Source organism: Mobula hypostoma, chromosome 20, assembly GCF_963921235.1.
Source record: "Mobula hypostoma chromosome 20, sMobHyp1.1, whole genome shotgun sequence".
NCBI classification, from domain to species: Eukaryota; Metazoa; Chordata; class Chondrichthyes; order Myliobatiformes; family Myliobatidae; genus Mobula; species Mobula hypostoma.
Genome location: NC_086116.1, coordinates 43,969,008 through 43,992,108, shown reverse-complemented (window position 1 = coordinate 43,992,108; position 23,101 = coordinate 43,969,008). Strand labels below are relative to the sequence as shown.

At 43.4% G+C, this 23,101-nt stretch overlaps 1 protein-coding gene across 2 annotated transcripts in view; it reads left to right on the top strand.

The window, feature by feature from the left end:
• The window catches only part of rbm17 (RNA binding motif protein 17), a 66,833-nt gene that overhangs the window by 10,162 nt on the left and 33,570 nt on the right, over nt 1–23,101 (top strand). For both annotated transcript variants that reach the window (XM_063072748.1, XM_063072749.1), the window contains 5 exons: nt 6,537–6,677; nt 8,355–8,471; nt 13,265–13,431; nt 15,607–15,710; nt 16,627–16,683. In XM_063072748.1, the coding sequence (XP_062928818.1) occupies nt 6,555–6,677; nt 8,355–8,471; nt 13,265–13,431; nt 15,607–15,710; nt 16,627–16,683 (568 nt within the window). In that variant the 5' untranslated portion in view covers nt 6,537–6,554. The remainder of the gene's footprint in view (nt 1–6,536; nt 6,678–8,354; nt 8,472–13,264; nt 13,432–15,606; nt 15,711–16,626; nt 16,684–23,101) is intronic.

Below are 23,101 nucleotides of genomic sequence, written 5' to 3'. Positions count from 1 at the left end.
TGAGAAGCCCAGAACTCTTCACATTACTGAGGCCTCACCAATGCCTTATAAAGCCTCAGCATCACATCTTTGCTGTTGTATTCTAGACCTCTTGAAATGAATGCTGACATTGCATTTGCCTTCCTCACCTCCAACTACCTGCAAGTTAACCTGTAGGTTGTTCTGCACAAGGACTCCCAAGTCCATTTGCATCCCAGATTTTTGGATTTTCTCCCCATTTAGAAAATAGTCTGCTCATTTATTTGTTCTACCAAAGTGCATGACCATGGTATTTCATTTGCAACTTTCTTGTTCATTCTCCAAATCTAAGTCCTGTAGCCTACCTGTTTCCTCACCACTACCTGCCCCGCCACCAATCTTGTATCATCTGCAAACTTGGCAACAAAGCCATCTATTCCATCATCTAAATCATTTATATACAGCATAAAAAGAAGCAGTCCCAACACCGACTCCTGCAAAACACCACTAGTCACTGGCAGCTACCAGAAAAGGATCCTTTTATTCCCACTCGCTGCCTCCTACCAATTAGCCAATGCTCTGCTCTAACCATGCCAGTAACTTTCCTGTAATACCATGGACTCTTAATTTGGTAAGCAGCCTCATGTGTGGCACCTTGTCAAAGGCCTTCTGAAAGTCCAAATGTATAACATCCACTGCATCCCCTTTATCTATTCTATGTCACCCCACACCCATGCACACTATGTAAATTGCAGTTTCCAATTAACCTCTCAGCTAGCAGTTCTTTGATATTTGGGAGGGAAGCAACCATTTGGAGGAACTCATGTGGTCAGGGAATGTGCAGTCTGCACACAGACAGCTCTGGAGGTCGGGATTGAACCCAGGTCCCTGGCTGTCTACTGTGTTGTGCGAGAAGTTGTAGTCCCAATATTATGTAATTAAAAAAAAAGTCCTGTCACTCCCTATTCCATTTGTACCTTTCAGATCTTTGCGTGTTCTACTGCACTTCTCTATAACTTTCACCTTAATCCTACCAAAGGCATGTTTTAGTTTTATAGATATTGATAGAAACAACTCAGAAATGGGCTCTTCTGGCCTATTGAGCTCACACTGCTCAATTGTACCCATATGACCAATTAACCTAATAACTTGTACATCTTGGGAATGTGGAAGCAAACTGGAGCACCCAGAGGAAGCCCACGAGATTACAGACAGAACATACAAGCTCCTTACAGACAGCGGCGGAAGTGAACCCAGGTCACTGGCGCTGTAATAGGGTTATGCTTCCGTGTCGCCCCATCTTGTCATTGTCCTCATTCTCTGTACATCTCTCGCCGGTTCTGTTTCTTGAACACTTTTTACCTGGGACACCTAGAGAAGATTCCTACCAACCTGAATTTCTCTGTTTTCTTTTGGCCCTGTAACTTGTCTTTCTCCTTCACACCCATTAATTATCCGTTCGATATATATTTTTTTAGCCCCTATAGAGAATGGTTGGGCCAGCCAGTCATGGTGGTGGCTATCCCTCGAGGTCGAGGATGATGGTCTTCGTTCCGTTGATCTATTTATGGACTCTCAAGTGACTTATGAGTCCAATCTTGGCTTTGAAAGTTCTTCCGCATTCAGGACCGGTAGTTCCAGATGGCAGATCGGGCTTTGGTTGTTGCTGCCTCTCTTACCATTTTCTTCTCTTTTCTTCTAATTCTGCACATCTGTTGGCTTGGAAAGTTGCTGTTCCTTCTCGGATGATGGCTTGCCAGAGTTTCCTGTCCTTGGCATTGGTTTCCCAATTGTTGATGTCGATGTTACGTTTCTTCATGTTGGCTTTTAAGACGTCTTTAAATCTCTTCTGTTGTCCACCTCTTTTACGTTTGCCTTCTTTAAGCTGGGAGTAGAAGATTTGTTTCGGCAGACGTTTGTCTTTCATCTGAACAACATGACCGCTCCATCTTAGTTGGTTCTTGATGTAGGCTTCAGTGCTTGTTGTTTTTGCCTCATTTAGCACAATGACGTTGGTTCTTCTATCTTCCCAGCTGATATTTAAGATGTTTCGAAGACAGCATTGATGGAACTTTTCAAGTGCCTTCAGATGTCATCGGTATGTTGTCCAGGTTTCTGATGCATACTGGAGTATTGGGATCACCACTGCTTTGTACACTAACATTTTGGTGTCTGTTCGGATGTCACGATCATGAAAGACTCTTGTTCGGAGACGTCCAAAAGCTGTTCCAGCGCATTTAAGACGATATTGAATCTCATGTTAAGGTTGACATTGGAGGAGAGATGACTTCCAAGATATGGAAAGTGGTCCACGTTTTCCAGGGTTGTTTTGCCAAATTGAATTGATGGTTCTATCCAATTTGACTCAGTTTGTGACGGTTGGTAGATGATCTGAGTCTTCTTGGAATTGATGGGAAGTCCAAGTTTCGTGTATGCACAGCTGAAGGCAGTCAGAATCTGTTGTCGGTGGTTTTCTGAGCGAGCTGCAACACTGTTGTCATCTGCATATTGGAACTCGATGAGGGAACTAGTGGATGTCTTGTTTTTGGACGAGACGGGCAAGATTGAAAAGTCTGCCATCTGTTCTGTAGACAATTTTGATTTCTGGGGGTAGGTCGTCCTTGATAATGTGGATGATTGTCTCAATGAAGATGGTGAACAAAGTTGGGGCAATCATGCATCCCTGTTTTACCCCTGATCTAACTTGAAAAGGCTCACAGTAACTTGCTGACCATGACTGTGGCAAGCATGCCATCGTGGAGGAGTCTCAGGATTCGAATGTACTTTTCAGGGCATCCATAGGTGGATAGGACGTCCCATAGGAGTTCCCTTGATACCGAGTCAAAGGCTTTGGTGAGGTCGATGAATGCCATATACAAAGGTTGAAGTTGTTCATGAAATTTTTCTTGTAGTTGTCGCATTGTGAAGATCATGTCGATTGTTCCACGTGATGTTCTAAAACCGGCTTGTGTCTCCAGAAGGATCTTCTTGGCTAAAGGCTTGAGCTGGTTGTTCATGATGCGGGTGAGGATCTTTCCTGCTGTTGCTAACGGGGAAATTCCACGATAGTTTCTGCATTCAGATTGATTGTCTTTCCTTTTGTAGATGGTAACGATTGCTGAGTCTCTAAAATCTGCTGGTACGTCTTCATTTATCCAGATCTTGATGAGAAGTTGATGCAGTTGGGAATGAAGTGGGTTAACTCCAATTTTGTAGACCTTGGCTGGTATTCCATCGAGTCCAGCAGCCTTGTTTTTTTGCAAGGTTTTGATGGCTTCCTTGACTTCTTCAAGTGTTGGTATTTTGCTTAGGGAATCGTCAATGGGCTGTTTTGGAATGTTATTAATCACATTCCTGTCAAATGAGACAGTTTGATTTAGAAGATCTTCAAAGTGCTCCCTCCATCTAGAATTGATGTCAACATTGCTCTTCAGGATGGTTGAACCATCTTTGCTTTTGAGAGGGGCTTGACCGTGAGTGGATGGGCCATAAATAGCTTTAGTTGCATTGAAAAAGCCTCGAGTGTCATTGGCATCTGCTAGTTGTTGAATTTCCTGAGCTTTCTTCCTCCACCATTGGTTTTTCAAGTTTCGGGTGCTCCTCTGGACTGCAGCCTTGCATTCCTGATAGCAGTTCCTTTTGGTAGCCGACTGTTGGAAGGTGCTGAAAGCTTTTCTCTTTTCGTCGATGAGTTGTTGGAGTAGTTTGTTGTTATCATTGAACCAATCCTGACGTTTTTTTATCTTGAACCCGATTGTTTCTTTGCAGGAGGTGATGACAGCGTTCTTCAATTGATTCCAGTGTTCTTCTACAGATGGTGGGATTTGTTGAGGCAGTTGTTCTTGAAGATTTTGTTGGAACTTCTGTACATGGTTGATGTCTTGAAGGATGTCAATGTTGAACTTCTTAATAGTGTTCTGATTTTGGTGTTTCCTTTTGGGCCAAAACTTCATTCTCATGGTGGGCAAGATGAGTCGATGGTCTGTCCAGCACTCGTCAGCACCAGTAACAGCTCTTGTTATCAGTACATCTTGTTGGTCCTGAGATCGTACAATGATGTAGTCGATGAGGTGCCAGTGTTTGGAGCGTGGATGCTGCCAGGAGATTTTGTGCCTGTTTTTCTGGCGAAATAGGGTGTTTGTAATCACCAGGTTGCGTTCAGCACATCTGGTGAGGAGGAGTGTTCCATTAGCGTTGACCTTGCCAACTCCTTCCTTGCTTATTATTCCAGTTCAGAGCCTATGATCTTTCCCGACTCTGGCACTGAAGTCTCCCAAGAGAATGATGTTGTCGTTATGGGGAACAGAGGAAAGGACGTCGTCAAGTTGGGAGTAGAAGTTCATCTTTACTTCATCTTCTACGTCCAGACTAGGAGCATAGGCGCTGATGATGGTGGCATATTGGTTCTTGACAAGCTGGATTCACAGAGTTCATGAGACGTTCGTTGATTCCCAGTGGTTGCTCTGTCAGCTTCGGAAGTAGGCTGTTTCGGATGGCAAAACCTACTCCATGGATCCTCGGTTGTTCAGGATCAAGTCCTTTCCAGAAAAAGGTGTATTGACCTTGCTCTTCCTTTAGTTGCCCTTCTCCAGCGCTGCGGGTCTCACTCAGAGCAACAATGCCAAAGTTGAATTTTTGGAGTTCCCGGGCAACAAAGGCAGTTCTCCTCTCTGGTCGGTCTGAGTTTGGGTTATCCATCAGAGTTCATATATTCCAGGTTCCAAATTTCATAGTTTCACTTCTCAATGTTTTTGAACCGCATGATGGTGATCCCTCCGGACGTGGCTTTCCAGACAGGATGGGGTGAAGCAGACTACTTTTAGGGCACCTTTTCTAGCCCCTTCCCAGTTCAGGGTGAGCAGAGTGGATCCTAAATAGGGCTGCTCAGACGTGAATACTGCTACCGAACAACTTTCCTGCTTCTGTCCGAAAGTTGAGCGACTGAATGAACTATTCACTGCTTTCGTGCCAGTTCTTGACTAGGAGCTTCCAGCCATCACATTGCCTGCTCCCGTCGCCCTCCCCCGATCGCTGAAAGACTTGAAGAAGTGGCCCATAGAGCGAAGACACCTGTGCGTGTATTTGTTTAACGTGTACTTGATGTTGCACTCCAAGAAGCACACGATACTTCACAAATCAACCAACTGATTCCAATGGCACGGAAACCACGACGATTGGAGCTGATGGATTTGTTGCAGCCTTCATCTGCCTTCACAGCCGTTGAGTTCGAAGTAACTTCGTATGCCTGTTCCACTGTTGAGGTCTTGGTTGGGTTGTTCTTTGTCAGGGACCTCACCCTCGACCTTACCGCCATGGGTGACCCTACCAGGAGCACAGCTCCAGACGGCATCGCTCTTGGGATCTCAGGACCACACAAGCTTCTCTACTGCGACAAAGTGACAGTCCACAGTGGTGTAGTGTCATCAACACTGGACTTCAGGGCGATTGGTCCTGAGTTAGAATCCGGCTGCGTCCCAACCTGGACAACAGTGGTACCTGTGCAGAAGAAAGGCCTATCAATCTACTTCTGTATCTTGTGACAAAAACCCTATGGACAACTACGCTATCCACAGGGTCGCCATGAGTTGTGATGACTCAACAGCACTCAACGATAACAATAGAGAATGGTAGGGCTCTGGGGTTTGCAGTAGAACCAAAGGATTTGGGAATACAGATCACTAATTCCTTGAAAGTGGCATCACAGATAGACAGGGTTGTAAAGAGAGCTTTTCATACATTGGCCTTCATAAATCAGTGCGTTGAATACAGGAGTTGGGATGTTATGTTGAAGTTGTATTAGACATTAGTGAGGGTGAATTTGCATGTTCAGTTCTGGTCACCTATCCGCAGGAAAGATACCAATAAGCTTGAAAGAGTATGGGAAAATTTACAAGGATGTTGCCAGGACTTGAGGACCTGCATTATAGGGAGAGTTGAATAGGTTAGGACTTTACTCTCTAGAACGTAGGAGAATGAAGAGAGTTTTAATAGGGTGAGGAGGTGTTTTCCACTCAGTTTCCACTGAGTTTTAATTAATGATAGGTTAAGGGTGAAAGGTAAAATATTTAAGGGGAGTCTGAGGGTGAACAACTTCACTCAGAGGATGGTGCGAGTGGGGAAACGAGCTGCTGGTGGATGTGGTTGTGGGTTTGATTGCAGCATTTAAGAGAAGTTTGATAGATGTGTGGATGGGAGAGGTATGGAGGGATGTGGTCCAGGTACAAGTAGATGGGACTAGAAAGAAGATCAAGTCGGTGTGGACTCGATGAACCAAAGGATCTGTTTCTGTGCGGTGGTGCTGTATGATACTATAATTATTCTACCATCCATCACGTCTTTGGGGTGTGGGAGGAAACCAAAGCATTCAATGGAAATCTACCCGGGCCAGCTGCACACACCTGGGGTCATGATTGGTCTTGTGTCCTAGGAACTGTGAGTAGCAGCACCACCCCCCTGGACCACCAATTTCACCTCCAGCACGCTTGAGTCCACTGGGGAGCAAAGGAAAATTCTTGAAGCATCGGTGATTGTTTCCTTACGGATTAAATTAAGCTGATGTACCTTTTTGTCCATTTCAGCCCTGAGGAGAAAGCACAATGTCTCTCTATGATGACCTGGGTGTGGAAACCAGTGACTCCAAAACTGAAGGCTGGTCCAAAAACTTCAAACTTCTTCAATCTCAGCTTCAAGTGAAGAAAGCAACACTTACACAAGCAAAGGTAACACCTTTTTAATTCATCATTTTCTTTCAAATCAGTTTAGCCTACTATCAAAGTTCCAAATGACACTTTTTGTATTGATTGGCCTGCAGTTGAATAATACCCAGCGGTATTTCCTTAGGTTTCTGGTACTTTTGCCCACCTGAGTGAAGGACCATTTCCATCTTCATATTTGCTGTAACTTACAAAAACTCACCAATTTTTTATTCCCCAGCTAGCATTTGCATTATTTGGATAGAGTTGAGGTTGAGGATGTTGAGTGATAGGCCCATAAGCTTTGAATGGCCTGATGGCTCAATATCCTGGGTAAGATTGGGAAATGTTAAATGAACTGTTCTCATTTCCCAGCCAATTGCAGTTTCTGTTTCTTTGCAAAGCCTGTGCAGATAACTGTTACTTCTCTGCAGTCACAGTACATTCTCCAAGTTTGTCACAGATGGCTTTTCTCTGATGTTTTACCCACACTCAATGATTTAGAAACAGCTGATTTATATTTTATATAGAGATACAGCATGGTAACAGGCCCTTCTGACCTAATGAGCCGATGCCACCGAATTATACCGATGTGCCCAATTAACCTACAAGCACATGTGGTACGTCTTTGGCTTGTGGGTGGAAACTGGAACACCCAGTCAAAGGCAGAATGTACAACTCCTTACAGACAGTGGCACAATTGGTCCCAGGTCATTGGTGCTGTAGCTTCTTCCCCTCCGGCATCGGATTCTGAAATGTTCCATGAAACACTACTTCATTATTTCTTTCTTATTGCATTATTTATTTGTTTTTGTAACTTACAGAAATTTCATGTTTTTGCAGTGTACTACTGTTGCAAAACAGCAAAGTTATTATAGAAGTCAGTGTTGGAAACTAGTGTTTTTTTTAATACTACTTATAAGATTTGTTCTTTTTAATGGAACTTTGTGTATTTTTCACAGAATATGGTGGTTTGTCTCCACATACTGGTAGAAAGCAGTATATCAGTTAAACTAACACACATAAAAGCCCCTCCCACTTTCAAATCTCTTACTAGCTCTTCTTCCAGTTAGTCCTGATGAAGGGTCTCGGCCCGAAACGTCGACTGTACCTCTTCCTAGAGATGCTGCCTGGCCTGCTGCGTTCACCAGCAACCTTTATGTGTGTTGCTTGAAATTCCAGCATCTGCAGGTTTCCTCGTGTTAGCAGTTAAACTAACAGTTTATCACTTCTCTCATTTTTCATTGGCTAGGTATTAGTACATTTGCATGTGTTATTGTTTTAATTATGTATCCTGTTAACTAGTTTATTTATATCTAAGGAATTTTCCTTATCTATAAAAGTGGATTTTTCAGAGGCGTTATCTTTTTATCTTTGCATTATTTGCCATTCATTTACCTCTTACCATCCAGTTCTTTATTTAGTTTGCTTAGTATTATTATGTTTGTTTGTTCTCGGAAATGAATAATTGTTAGAATTAAGATTGCTCATTATTCATGACTCCTGGAAGAACCCTAAGGATCAGAAAATAAACAGAGAGCCAACATCAGTGATAATAAATCTGATTCTGCTAAATTTTTAATGTACAGTGTTGTGTGTTGTACAGTGTTATTTTAATCGCTTTGCATTGTGCTGTCTTTACAATGAGACAACTTCATATTGATACCACTCTGACTTGGAGACACCTTCGTTCTGTGTTTGTAGACACAACGCTCAAAGCAGAGTACAGTTTTAGCTCCTGTGATAGACCTAAAGCGAGGCACTGCTGGGGAAGACCGACAGATTGTTGATACACCACCTCATATAGCATCTGGTTTAAAGGTAAGAAATGATAAATTTTAATTATTTTGTAATATTTTTCTTTCAGCTGAGGCAGGGAGGGGGACTGGGGAGGGGATTCAGGAATGTGCTACAGCACTGTAGGTTTGAAGTCCTTGCACTATCAGCCCAGCAACCACCGTAACCAGTTGTGTTTTATTGTCATTGGTTGGTGAATACTGAATACTAGCTGTGTGATTGTTGGTTCCTTAACCCAGGAACCTTATATCTGCTCTGTAAACTTTGAACAAAACCCAACTCAGTTCATATTTAAGTGTTTAAATTTTGTTGGTGAAAATCAAAAAAGATGCAAATGCTGGAAATCTGAAAACAAAGAGAAAATCCTGGAAACACTCCACAGGTCAGGCCGCATCTGTTGAAAGAAAAGGTAAAAGTTTCAGTTCAAAATCCTTTGTCAAAATTTGTCTGTGAAGTAAGGTGGATTGCATCCAGGGTGCACAAGTAGATGTTATAAGATTGCGGGAATAATTGCTAGAGGTCACAGACACAACAGATTCTGTAGATGCTAAAAATCCAGAGCAATACATATACAAAATGATGGAGGAATTCAGCAGATCAGGCTGCCATAGAAAGGAATAAACAGTTGACATTTTGGGCCTGAAATGTTTATTCCCCTTCATAGATGCTGCCTCTCCTGCTGAGTTCCTTCAGGATTTTGTGTGTGTTGCTCTAGAAGAGACAGTGTTCTGGTGGTGTGTAGGTGGCCAGATAATGTTACTGTTGGTGTGATTCATTCTTGCCGGCAGAGTGATTACAAATGTGTTCTCAGTCTATAATGTATGGATGAGTGGACTGATGGAATATGCCCACAAATGTTAATGATGCAAATTTAAATGGCATTCAAGGGGACTTGCGAATTTACAAAGGCACAGCAGATAGATGTAATGTTGGAAAATGTGAGGTTGTATTGCCGGGTGTTCTGTGGCTCCTCATCCATCAACATCAGCAAGTTCTGGGTTGCTACTGAAGATCAAAGTCCAAATCTTGATCCGAAATACAGATCAAAGCCCAAAGGTCATTGGAATTCAAGATCAAAGCTGAAAGGTTGATTGGAAGTCCCAGGTCTGTGAATCCCTGTGAGTCCGCTGAGAAAGTCGAAGGTCCAATATATGAATCCACAAGGCTGAAGACTGCCTGCCCTGGGGTTAGAGGACTCTGTATACGTTTGGGTGGGATGAAACAGGGCTTCTTTTGCTGCTGTTGTTTTGACAGTGGTTATGTTCTGTGTTGTGCTGCTGAGCATTGTGCACTTTATACGCTGGCACCAGAATGTGTGGTGATACTTACAGTCCTCCCCCAGCTCATCTTACGGTGTATTTGTTGTTAATGCAAACAATGCATTTTACTGTATATTTCAATGTACGTTCAACTACATCTGAATCTGATTCATGGAGGAACCCAACTGGCTGTTTACACAAGTCACTGAAAATTGATGTGCTGATACAGTAAACAACTCAGCATCTCAGGTTGTTTTTTTTTGTTGCAGAAGGATCTGAGCACAACAGTAGATATGTCCCACTGGTATTACTTGTGTCCCTGTTTAGACTGTACTTGGAATATTGTGTAAAGTTCTCCGTATCCAAAGAAAGAGAAAGTGCCAGAAATGTCCACAGTGAAGGGATATGGACTACACAGGCTTTGCCGGTGTTTATTGTCCATCATTTATTGCTCTTGAGAAGGTATTGGTGAGCTACCTTCTGGAGCCACTGCAGTCCTTGAGATGTGGGTATCGACATTGCTGTTATAGAGGGAGTTCCAGGATTGGGGAAGGGACAGGAAGTTCCTGCTCTTGTTCCAGTTCATGGGCACAAGCCTTTCCAGCATCGAGGACATCTTTAAAATGCAATGCCTCAAAAAGGTATCCATCATTAAGTACCCTCATCCCTCAGGACATGCCCTCATCTCATTGCTACCATTAGAGAAGAGATACAGGAGCCTGAAGACACACACTCAACGCTTTAGGAACAGCTTTTCTTCCCCTTTGCCATCAGATTTCTGAATGGTAATGAGCCCATGTACACTACCTCACTTTTCTTTTTCTTTTTTTTGCTCTCTTTTTGCACTACCTATTTAATTATCTAAATCTTATAGTGATTTATAGTTTTTTTTTGTTATATATTGCAATGTACTGCTGACAAATTTCATAGCATTTGCCGGTGATATTAAATCTGATTCTGAGTTAGTCCTAACTCCTTTAAAGGTGTAAAGAATGATAGGTGGTCCCATTTAAAATGTACAGAATTCTCAGAGTTGGAAAGAGTAACTATAGGAATGCAGTTCTGGGCACCTCATTTTCGGAAGGATGTGGAAGTGTTACAGAGGGAACAGAGGAGACTTACCAGGTTGCTGCCTGGATTGGAGAGCATGTCTTATGAGGACGGGTTGAGTGAGCTTGAGCTTTTCTCTTTTGAGCAAAGGAGGATGAGAGGTGGCTTGATGGAGATGTGCAGGATGATACGAGACATTGATAACAGTGGATCGCCAGAGTCTTTTTTTGCAGAGTGGATGTGGCTAATATGAGGAGGCATAATTTTAAGGTGACTGTAGAAAAGTATGGAGGGGTTGTCAGAGGTAGGTTTTTTTTATACAAGAGAGTAGTGGGTGTGTGGAATGTGCTACCTGGTGGAAGCAGATACTTCAGGGGTACTTAAGAGATTCGTAGATAGGCACATGGCTAAGAGAATAAAATGGAAGGTTGCATGAGAAGGAAATGTGAGATTGATCTTAGAATAGGCTATAAGATGGACCGAAAGGCCTGTACGATACTGTAATGTTCTGTGTTTCTCTGGATGGAAGCTTGACATAAAACAAGGGTTGGCCAAATCAGGACGAAAGTCCTGATTTCTCCACATGGGATAGTGATCTTTGGAATTCTCTATCCAAGAGGCTGTGGTGGATCCGTCACTAAGTATGGTCAAGGCTGGAATCGATAGCTTTTTGGATCTTAAGGGAATCGGTGCGGGATAATGGTGATGAAGAAAAAGACCCAACATGATCTTTATGCTCTTAAATTGTGTTATAAATGATCAATTTTTTTTTACTGCTTAGTTCAGGGGTCCCCAACCTTTTTTGCATCGCGGACTGGTTTAATAGTGACAATATTCTTACGGGCCGGGGGGCGGGGAGGGACGCTTTACCCCAGGAAAGACTACCATGACCATGAAGCCTTGCGTGGGCACCTGTGAGCGCATGCGCGTATGTGCCGATTTTTTTTTTCCCCCACAAATCAGTTTTCCCTTTATCTTCATGACTATACTCTACATACATTATTTCTACTTTATATAGGCTTGTATTTATCATATCATTCCTGCTTTTACTATATGTTAGTGTTATTTATTTTCGGTTATATGTGTTATTTGGTATGATTTGTTAGGTTATTTTTTGGGTCTGGGAACGCTCAAAAATTTTTCCCATATGAATTAATGGTAATTGCTTCTTCGCTTCACGCCATTTTGGCATGAAAGGTTTCATAGGAACGCTCTACCTTAGCGGGGAAATTATGGGACAAACCAATTTAGCCCAGTATACGGGATGTCCCGGCAAATACAGGACAGTTGGCAACCCTATGTTCAAGTTCAACAGTGCGTGACAGGGAATAAGGAAAGGTGCAACTGACTCGTATCGTTTCCTTGAGGCCCGGTAGCGCATGCTCTGTGGCCCAGTGGCTGGAGACCGCTAGCTTAGTTTATGAAGGTAAAATATTGTATGTTGACAAAAAATTGAAATACATTGTGGCCATATTTTTTGAAATGAACAATGTTCCATGTGGGGTAATGTTCATGTGGTATGATTTCACTTTGATTCAAACAGATAAATTAAATACTCAGGTGTCATTTGAGTATTTTAATTCCTTCACTTGCGAGTCTGACATTCTGAGTCTGTTATTGTATTTGGTCGTCTCAGTGCAGCCTCTTCTACATCAGTGAAACACAACTCAGTTTGGTGGACTGCTTTGTCTGCCTTAAGAGTAGGATCTCCTGGTGGCTGCCTATTTCACTTCCACTTCCCCTTCCCACACTGATAAATTTTTCCATGGTCACCTTTGCTACCACATTGAGGCCAAACACATGTTGGGGGCACAACACCTCATATTCAATTTGGGAATTCTCCAACCTGATGGTATGAGCATCGATTTCTCTAACTTAACTCCCCTCTGTTTTCCACCACCCCATTTTGCTTTCCCTCACTCTGGTGGCCCGCTCACCCTTCTCTTTCCACATGACCTGCCCATCAGTTTCCTCTGATTCCCCCACCTCATTCCGAATTCTCCATGGTCCACTGTCCTTTCCTTTCAGATTCCTCCTCAGCCCATTACCTCACCTTTCACCCCCCCAGTTTCTCACATCATCACCCCTCTCCCACCCGCCTGCCTTCCCCCTCACCTGGCTTCACTCATACCTTCCATCTTGTACTCCACCCCTCCCCCACCTTTTTCTGGCTTCTGCCCCCTTCCTTTCCAGTCCTGATGAAGAGGCTTGGCCCGAAACGTCGAATGATTATTGTCCTCCATAGGTGCTGCCTGACTTGCTGAGTTCCTCCAGCATTTTGTGTACGTTGCTCAAATGCCAATTCATTTTTACCCAATTTTCCCTTCTCCGTTGTTAGAGCTTATGAAGACAGAGAATAAAGACATTTCTTCACGCAGGAACTGGTGACCAATAAAACAATATAACAGTTGTTTTATTCATTGAGAGCAGACACGCTATGAGGGCTTTTTTCAGGTCATGCAGGAGTTACATTTAATTAGAACCTCAAATTCTGTTACTCCTTCCAAGGACCCAGTACCGAGTGGATTCTCGACAGGAGAGGTACTGATTCCACTGGCTGACGAGTATGATCCCATGTACCCAAATGACTATGAGAAAGTTGTAAAGCGTCAGCGCGAAGACAGGCAGCGACAACGCGAGCTGGAACGACAGAAAGAAATTGAAGAAAGAGAGAAGTAAGTAATTTGAAAACCATTTCTCTTCCAAAACCCAACTGTGATGAGGCTCGCCAGCGGTGCATCCGTGGTTTTAGCTCCGCGATCATCAGGTATAGGTTTAGGATTGCCACAATATTTTGTTAATGAAAAAGGAAGTCTATTTCTATGTTGAAGAAACTTTTCTGATCCCAACAAAAAAATGTTCTTAATTCTCCTGTGGTCCCCTCTCAGAAGTTTAAATGCTGCTTGTACGTCTCACTTCATTAGCATGGCACTTGTTGTGTGTCGCTTCCTGTGGACAGCCCCAATAACAGTTCATAGAACATAGAACACTACAGGCCCTTCAGCCCAGAATACTGTGCCTGTCTGATAACTTATTCCAAGATCAATCTAAAATTCCCTTGTACATAGCTCTCCATTTTTCTTTCATTCTTAAGCCTATGTAAAAGTTCCTGAAATTTCCCAAATGTATCTGTCTCCACTACCACCCTTGGCACAGCATTCCACATTCCCAGCACTCTGTTTTAAAAAAAAAGCTATCGCTGACATTCCCTCCCACCCCCCCACACAATACTTTTCCCCCAGTCACCTTAATATTATGCTCTGTAATATTAATAATTTCTGCCCTGGGAAGAAGGCGCTGGCTGTCCACCCTATTCCTCTTATCATCTTGTACACTTCCATCAATTCACCTCATAATGTCCTTTGCTCCGAGCAGCAAAGCCCTAGTTCACTCAATCTCACCTCATGCGACTTGCTTTCTGTTTCATGCAGCACCCTGCTAAATCTCCTCTGCACTCTTATGAAGGCTTCCACATCTTTCCTGTTTCCTTCTGTTCAGTGACTAGAACTGAATACAATACTCCAATTGTAGTCTAACCAGAGTTTTGTAAAGCTACATCATTACCTTGTCGTGGCTCTTGAATTCAATCCCCCAATTTATGAAGGCCAACACTCCATTTAACCACCTTATCAATTGCAAGACAACTTTGAGGGATTTGGACCTCAAAACCCCTCAGTTCCTCCACGCTGCTAAGAATCCTGCCATTAACCCTGTGCTTTGCCTTCTAGTTCTACTTTCCTAAGTTTATCCCTTTGCATTCTTCTGGATGAACTCCATCAGCCACTTCTTAGACCAGCTCTGCATCCAGTCACTGTCCTGTTGTAACCTGCAACAACCTTCTACACTATGCATAACACTACCAACCTTCAAAGTTCAGTTTCGGAATTCTTTGGAAGGTGAGAGCGTTGATACAAGTTCCCTCAAGACGGCAGAGGAGTGGAAAAATACTTTACAGAGAAATAGATCTGAAATAATGCATGAGAGCAAAGTAGCAGCACATAATTTAAACTCTGGCGTTGGTATTAGGAACTAGAAGCAGTTCATAGTGTATGGAGCAGGTAGCAGGTATCTTTAGATAAGTCCATACCAATTTTATTTTCATGTTTGATTAGATCTAATGGTTACGTCGTACAGCTCCAATCAGTAGAAACAAAATGGATAGGGTGGGGAAGAAGACGTATGGCATGCTTGTCTTTAAAGCTCAAGGCACAGGATTTAAGAGTTGGGGTGTTTTCTGGCAACTTTACAAAACATTGGAGTATTGTGTTCTGCAGTTCTGGTTGCTACTCCCCCACTGCACATCCGCTGTTACTCCATCCTCCTGCTGCCGAACAGGGATAGGGTTCACCTTGTTCTTATATGCCACCCCACGAGCCACTGTATGCAGCATATCATTCACTGTAACTTCCGCCATCTTCAATGGGATCATACCACAGAGCACATCTCCTCCTTCCCTCCACTCTCCACTTTCTGCAGGGATTGCTGTTCGTGAGGAAGCCTGTGATTGCATTGGGGAGGGTGCAGAGGAGATTTGCTAGGATATTACCTAGATTGGAGGACTTCGATTATTGGGGAGTTTGGGCTCTCATCTGCAGAGGGAAATCTTCATCAGGACTCAACAGTCCTGATGAAAGGTCTGGCTAAAGCATCGACTGTTTATTCTTGTCCATAGATGCTGCCTGACTTGCTGAGTTCCTCCAGTATTTTGTGTGTGTTGCTTCAGATTTCCAGCTTCTGCAGAATTTCTTGTATCTGCCACTGATTGACAGTAATTTTACCAAGCTAGCAAAACAGTTTTGCTGTTTCAGAGAGAAATTCTCATTGTATGGGGCCTGTGTTGAAACTTGCAGGCGGAGGAAGGAACGCCATGAACAGCCTAGTGGCTTCGCTAGAAGACCAGACCCAGAATCGGATGAAGATGACGAAGAGAAGGAGAAGGAAAGGCGAAAAAGAAGTGGGTGCTTTCTGCCTTCACTTGCATCTCCTCCATTTCCCATACATCCGCTGTCACCGCATCCTTCCGCCATCATAATAGGATAGGGTCCTTACCTGTCACCCCACGAGCCTCCATATCCAGCACATCATCCTCTGTAACTTCCGCCATCTCCAATGAGATCCTGCCTCAAACCACTTTTTTCCTGCTCCCATTATCCGCTTTTTGTAGGGATTACTCTCTCTGTGACTCCCTTGTCCCCTAGTCCATCCCCATTGATCTCCCATCTGGCACCTATCCCTGCAATCAGTACAAGTGCTACATATACCCCCACACAACCACTTCCACCACAGTTCAGGGCCCCAAACAGTCCTTAAAGGTGAGGCGACACTCCACCTGTGAGTCTGTCAGGGTCACCTATTGTATTCGGTGCTCCGAGTGTGGCATCCCCTGCACCAGTGAGACCCGAGTCAGATTGGTTTGTTGAGCACCTTCGCTCTCTCTGCTGAAGAGGCAGGATCTCCTGGTAACTACCCATTTCAATTTGTCATCTTCCCATTCTGTCATGTCTCTCCATGGCCTCCTCTATTACCATGATGAGACCACTCCTCGGTTGGAGGAGCCATCAGGGCAGCCTCCAGACTAATGGCATGAACATCAATTTCTCTAACCTCTGCTCCCCGCAATCCAATTACACCTCCCCCCCCCCCACCTTCTTATCCTGACATCTGCCCACTTCCTTTCTGGTCCTGATGAAGGGTTGATCAGACACAATGACTGTTTCTTCTCTGTAGATGCTGCCTGACTGGGTATGTTTCTCCAGAATCTTGTTTGGGTGCTTGTTGTTGCGACTGCTGACTTTAACTTCTTTTCATTTTGTACTTGCCACGTTGTTGTTCAGGGAAAAGCTGTTGGATAACTTCATTTTGTATTTCAGCTATGGGAGGAGCGGCAATCGCCCCACCTTCATCGCTCGTTGAAAAGGATAAAGAGCGTAAGTATTGGTTTATTATTCTCAAACGTACTGCGATACCGAGGAAAGCTTTTGTCTGTGTGCCATGCAAACAGATCATTCCACACATCAGTACACTGAGCTTGTTAAAAGAAAAACAATGCAGGATATAGTGTTGCAGCTGCGGGTAATTAAAGTAGAATGAATAACAAAATGTGTTTTGGATAAAATATCTTTGACGTTAAACTTTTTGTAAAAATGTGGTCCTCAACAACCGGTTGCAAATTTATTGTTAACACTGTGCATCAAGGTCTGGGATAATTGTTGGAATTCCGGCCAGACCTCCTTACTTGTAAGGGGTAGTGAGCAACTTACGGGATGACAGTGTTCTCTTGCCGTCAATAAGTTACTACTGCTAGCTATAAACTGTAGGATTCAGAAACTTAGTGAGTTTTAAGCTTATTCCACATAAATAAAGTAAAAATTATTTATATGGATAAATAATAATAATTATCTTTTTGAGATGAAAGAACATTTCAACTCTGAAATTGATGGTCAGGACTGTTGTCTTTCGCCAGTTTTGTTTTAAATATATGGAGTAAATAGGCCAGGTTTCGTTGTCAGTGTAAAGGTGAGACTAGCGATGCTGTAATGTTTTGCACTGAGAGGGGTAATTATGTGTTTACATCTGAATGTGTATTATTTACTGTCTGCATTGTGCTGTTGGCTTTGTGGAAAATGTCTGTCTCATTGAAAAGGACCTATGTCATGAAATTGCTCCATTTATGGAATATATATTAACTAAATCCACTATTGTAATTTGTCCCATGATTAGGCTAAGGCTAAATAGGTGGTTGCTGGGTGGTGCAGCTAGGGTCAGAATGTCCTATTCTGTGCTGTATCTCTAAATAAATAAATACCTTTATAGTGAATTATTAATGAAAGCCAATTAATGTCTCTGTGAAAGTTAACCAAAGTGTGGAGTCTTTGTTACACCTCGTGCTTTAAAATGTTTTCATTTTTATTTTTTCTGCATGGTATTTCTTCCTTATTCGATTTCACTTTCCTGAAGTCAGTGTTGTTGTCATATGCACAAGTGCAGTGAAAAACCTGTAGCAGCATCACAGGCACACAGCACTGGTGCACAACATTCACAAGGAAAACAGGTATGAGTTATTGCAAGAAAGAACCCAAGTAGAACAAAAATGCACAAGTCCATTGTGGTACAAGGTAGTCATCGTGTTGCTGTACAAATTCATCTAATTTAAATCACTATTTTTCAATCCTACTGTTTATTTGCCAGCACTTTTGAATAGCTGGATACCTGATTCAAGCAGTTCACAGATTCTCTGTGTCCCTTGAGGTGGTGTTATCGGGACATGATTTCTGTAACTTAGTAGATAAGAGGTTTGCACGGAGGTTGCAGGGACACGATGTTTGATCCTTTACTTTCAGGTTACTGTCCGGATTAGAGATCTTGGCTTATGAGAGAAGATTGAGTGAGCTAGAGCTTTTATCTTTGGAGTGAAGGAGGATGGTGGTGATGATAGAGGTGTACAAGATGATAAGAGGCATAGATGGAGTTGACAGTCAGCACTATCCCCCACCCCCCCGGGAGGGGGTAGAGATGGCTGATACAAGAGGGCATAATTTTAAAGTGGGTGAAGGAAAGTATAGGGGGAATGTCGGAGGCAGTTTTTTTTACACAAAGTGGTGGGTGTGCAGAATGTTCTGCCAGGATGGTGGTAAAAAGCAGATACATTAAGAATATTTGAAAAAAACTCTTGTTAGGCACATGGATGAAAGAACAATGGAGGGCTGTGTGGGAGGGAAGGGTTTGGATTGAACTTGCAGTAGGTTAAATGGTCAGCACAACATCTTGGGCTGAAGGGCCTGTAATAAGTTATATTTTTCTATGTGTTCTAAAAGTTTGCTTGGTTAAGAGACAACTAATTGGTATTGGCTTATTATTGTCACCAAGATACAGTGAAAAGCTTGTCTTGCAAACTGTTCATACAGATCAAATCATTCATTACACAGTGCATTGAGCTAGAACAAGGTAAAGAGTTAAAAATACACGTGGACTAAGATGTTAACTGTCCTGTGCTATCATCGGTGGGATCATCAGTTGATCTGCCACCTGTCTTCAGGACTTTCGGCCCACTTATGATCAAGACTCCCTTGAGGTGGTGGGCCAGCAGTGCTAAAGCACCACCTCCCACTGGTAAGCTTAAAAACTTGGCATCTGCCTCTATCAGAGTTGTTGGTCACTTCCATCCAACAGATAGTCTGCTCTTCAGGTGTCTATGCAACTACCGAAGGGTTTGCAAGATATGTATACACTGTCTGACTATCTGCCCTCTGGACATACTTGGTCCACACCCATGCTGACCCTTTCTCTGCTGCCTCAGCTACAGTCCTGCTGGTTGACTTGATCTCTCTTCTAGTGAAGCCAAGGTCACGCAGCCACTTCTGGAGAGTGAACGCAATAAACCCACGGCAGCCTACATCGAATGGATAGCATGAGACCTTCCACCCTCTGTCTCTGCACTCTGATCTTAATTCTGCATACTTGGTTAACTTGCGCTCATGGGCTTCATTGATGTTGTCTTCCCAGGGGACTGTGAGTTCACCAATAACTGCTTCTCTACTGGTGTCAGACCATATGATTATATCTGGACGCAATGTGGTGAAAACTATTTGCTCCGGGAAACTGCCTTTCCTGTCCAGGTCGGCCTTGACACACCAATCATTGGCTGAAGAAAGTATGCTTGATCGTGAGCCTGCGCTGTACACCCTTGACTTGGAGCCTTCTTTCACAAATGATATGTGATGTTCTGTGCAGCATGGGGCATGAGATAAGTTGTGCTGCAGTACTCTCTGCTCAACTGCTTCTGTCACAACTTTGAGTACGTTGTTATGTCTCCAAGTGTACATGCCGCTGGAAAGATTGACTCTGCATGCACTCAAAATATGTTGAAGTGTTCCCTTCTTGCCACAAGCAGCACACCTGTCTGTCTTATCTTCATACCAGGTGCTGAGGTTGGCAGGTGTTGGGAGCAGATCGTACGCTGCTCTGCATAGAAAAGAAATGTGGAGCAGTTCCATCTGCCACAGAACATTCCAAGATAGGTGTCGTTGTTCAACACTTTCCCACCGGGTCCAAGCCCCTTGTTTGGCCAGGCCAGCTGTCTTAGCTAACCTCTTCTGCTCTTCTCCCTCTCGTACTTCTTGTGTTACAAGCTCACGGCTCTCCTTACTTGTAGAAGATGACCACCACTTGTGGGTTGTCCATCCAAGTCCCTGGCGGCCTAGCTGGATAGCCCCAACCGTCTCCTTGTGCTTCAATCTAGACTCTGCCTCATCAACTGCTACACGGGCTAACCACTTCCTGCCTGATCTCACATCCGGCTGAGTGTTCTTGATGACAGGGTCTTTTGAGTCTCGAAGCATCAAGAATGATCTTACCTTAGCTACCTTGACCTCTTCAACAAGGGATTGCACTGGGATGGTAAGCTTTGTCTGGCTACTGTGGATTGCAACATTGGTGAGGCTGCTCGGTACTCCAAGCCACTTCTTCACATACTTGTTGATCTTCCGTTCCATTGCCTCAACGTGGGACATTGCCACTTCATAGTTAGTGGCTACATTATCCGTGGCATCAGTCCGTACTGCAAGCGCCACAACTTCAACTTGCCAGGCAAGACACACTTGTCAACAGATATCAGACCTCTGCTGATCTGTTCTCCTGTCTCTTGAACCCTCTTGGTGTCTCTCAGCTCCTCTGTGTACCATCGCCCGAGGCTCTTAACTGGTTGGTCCAGAAATAGTCCTGAAAAAAGTGTAAAAGCTACTTAAAAAGCGCAGGCATCAATAAAAATTAGTAAGAATTGATGGGATATTATGAATCCTTTTATTTTTTTCTTGCATAAGGTGCTGACTTAGGTTTCACTCCACTGTTACAAGTTCTAGCAAATTTGGGTACCTCGGTGAAACATCATTACCGTGATGTAGATCATAACTGTGTTCTCATATCAGTAGGAGTACCACTAGATGGCAGTGAAAGGCTGAATTCTTAAAACTACTCAAGTTTATGCCATTATGCTGTGAATTTACGTAATTATGCCTAACATATTTTCCATGGCACATTAATTTCAAAGAATTAGAATGCCAGAGTAAATCAAACTGGGGTTATTATGATATTTGAGAATATATCTCAAACATTCACCAACTGATTACTGCATTGCCTAGTGTTGTGCTAAGTGGTGAAGAAGTTTTGTTTCAGGTAATTTTCACTTATGCAACATGCCCTGAACCCTGAGACAATGCCTCGCTAAAATCAGTTGTTAGTGAGTTTTCGTGGACCTTTTCCTTGTCGCTAAAGGGACAAATTATCTGATATTTTTGCCGCCGCTGCCTGTAAGAAGTGTGTACATTCTCCCTGTGACCACATGGGTTTCTTCAAGGTGCTCTGGTTTTGTGCCACAGTCCAAAGATGTACTGGTTGGGAGGTTAATTGGTCATTGTAAATCGTCCTGTGATCAGGCTGGGGTTAAATTGGGTGGGGGGAGGGTTGCAGGGTGGCACACGGCCAATTGAAGGGCCTATTCCACTCGGTATCTCTAAATAAGTAAATAAGCAAATAAAATTAAATGAATCTTAGGGTAGTATATGATGTTCCGTGTTGTATCTCAATAAATAATCCAGATTTAGATTTTTTTTTATTACCTGTACATCGAAACACAGAGTGAAAGGCGTTGCTTGTGTTAACAACCATCAAGTATCTCCATACACACTGGGGCCAACACAGCAAAGCAAGCCACTTTCCCACCCTCCCACCTGCTCACAAATACAGGCCTCCAATCCCAGGGCAGGCTGCCTCCAGGTCTCCAGTCCTTGGCCCCAGACTCTTTGACTTGCAGTCATTGGGCCTCTAACTTGGACTCGCCCTGTACCTCTGGATTTGCTGACATTTGGTGGTTTCCATTCGCACCATTTATGGTCATGTGCAGAATTACAGAACAGGTTCTTCCGACCCAGCAACCCCCTGGCCTAATCACAATTGGCAACGACCAATTAACCTACTAACTGCTACGTCTTTGGACTGTGAGAAGAAACCAGAGCACCCAAAGGAAACTCGTGCGCACATGCGAAGGATGTTCACTCCTTACAGACTGCGTTGGAATTGAATTCTGATGCCCCAAGCTGCAATAGCATCACGCTAACTGCTACGCTGTGACACTTATCAGTGTTCTCGTCTCTAGTATTGGTCTGAACTTCCAGAAATCAGCCTTGGGGTTCATGACATCCTTTAAAACGATTGTCTGTACTGTGACTGTGGCACTCATGGCTGCGCTGATGTGCATTGTGAACGTTGTTTCTGGGGCAGCTCCATTCATTGCAAAGACGTAATACTTAATATTTTCAGATTTAAACAAATTTTGCAGCAGTCCCTAGTTTAGCTCTTGAGGTGATAACATTCGGGGTTTTATGGTTGTAATGACAGTGATCGTCCCCACACGCAGCAAGCAGCAGCTTAGAGAACCTGCTCCCATGTGTAGTTCAGGAGGGAGGAAGTCTTCCTTCACACAATGCCGCAGTTTCTCCAACCCAGAGGACTAATATTGTATGGATCCTGATCATCTTGGAATAATAATTCCAAAATTCTGAGAATAATGTAGGTCTTGTTTATAATTTAAACCTTTAAATATGGTGGGGCAGCCATGGGCAGTTGTGTTCCTAAGAATTGTCAGAGAGTCATTAAGCACCTCAGCACAAAAGGAGGCCTTTAGGCCCAGTTAGTCCGTGCCACACTGTTATTCTGCCTAGTCTCATCGCCCCGAACCTGGGCCATAGCCCTCCATACCCCTCCCATCCATGTACTTATTCAAACTTCTCTTAAATGTTGAAATCAAACCCGCATGTTCCATTTCTACTGCAGCTCATTCCACACACTCACCACCCTCTGAGTGAAGTTCCTCTTCATGTTCCCTTTAAATATTTCACCTTTCACCCTTGGCATATGACATCTAGTTCTTGTCTCACCAAACCTCAGTGGAAAAAGCCTGCTTGCACTTACTTACCTGTACCCCACATAACTGAAAGCTTCAGTGTCAGCAGCACTGTCAGCTGAGATCATTGGTGAAGTAATTAATTACAGGTTAGATCAAATCTTAGTTCATGTTAGAGTTCGGTCAGATGTAGTTAATAATGGTGGTGTAGTAGTTAGCATCACAGCAGCGGCCCAAGTTCAATTCCACTGTTGTCTGTAAGGAGTATGTACATACTCCCAGTGAGCGTGTGGGTTTCCTGTTGCCTGTCATGTTTCTGTGGTGTACAGGTTAGTAGGTTAATTGGTCACATGGGTGTAATGGGTGGTGCAGAAGGGCCTGTTACCATGTTATGTCTCTAAGAAATAAGAAGCACACATCCGTCCTACAGAGTCAAAGCATGCCAGACT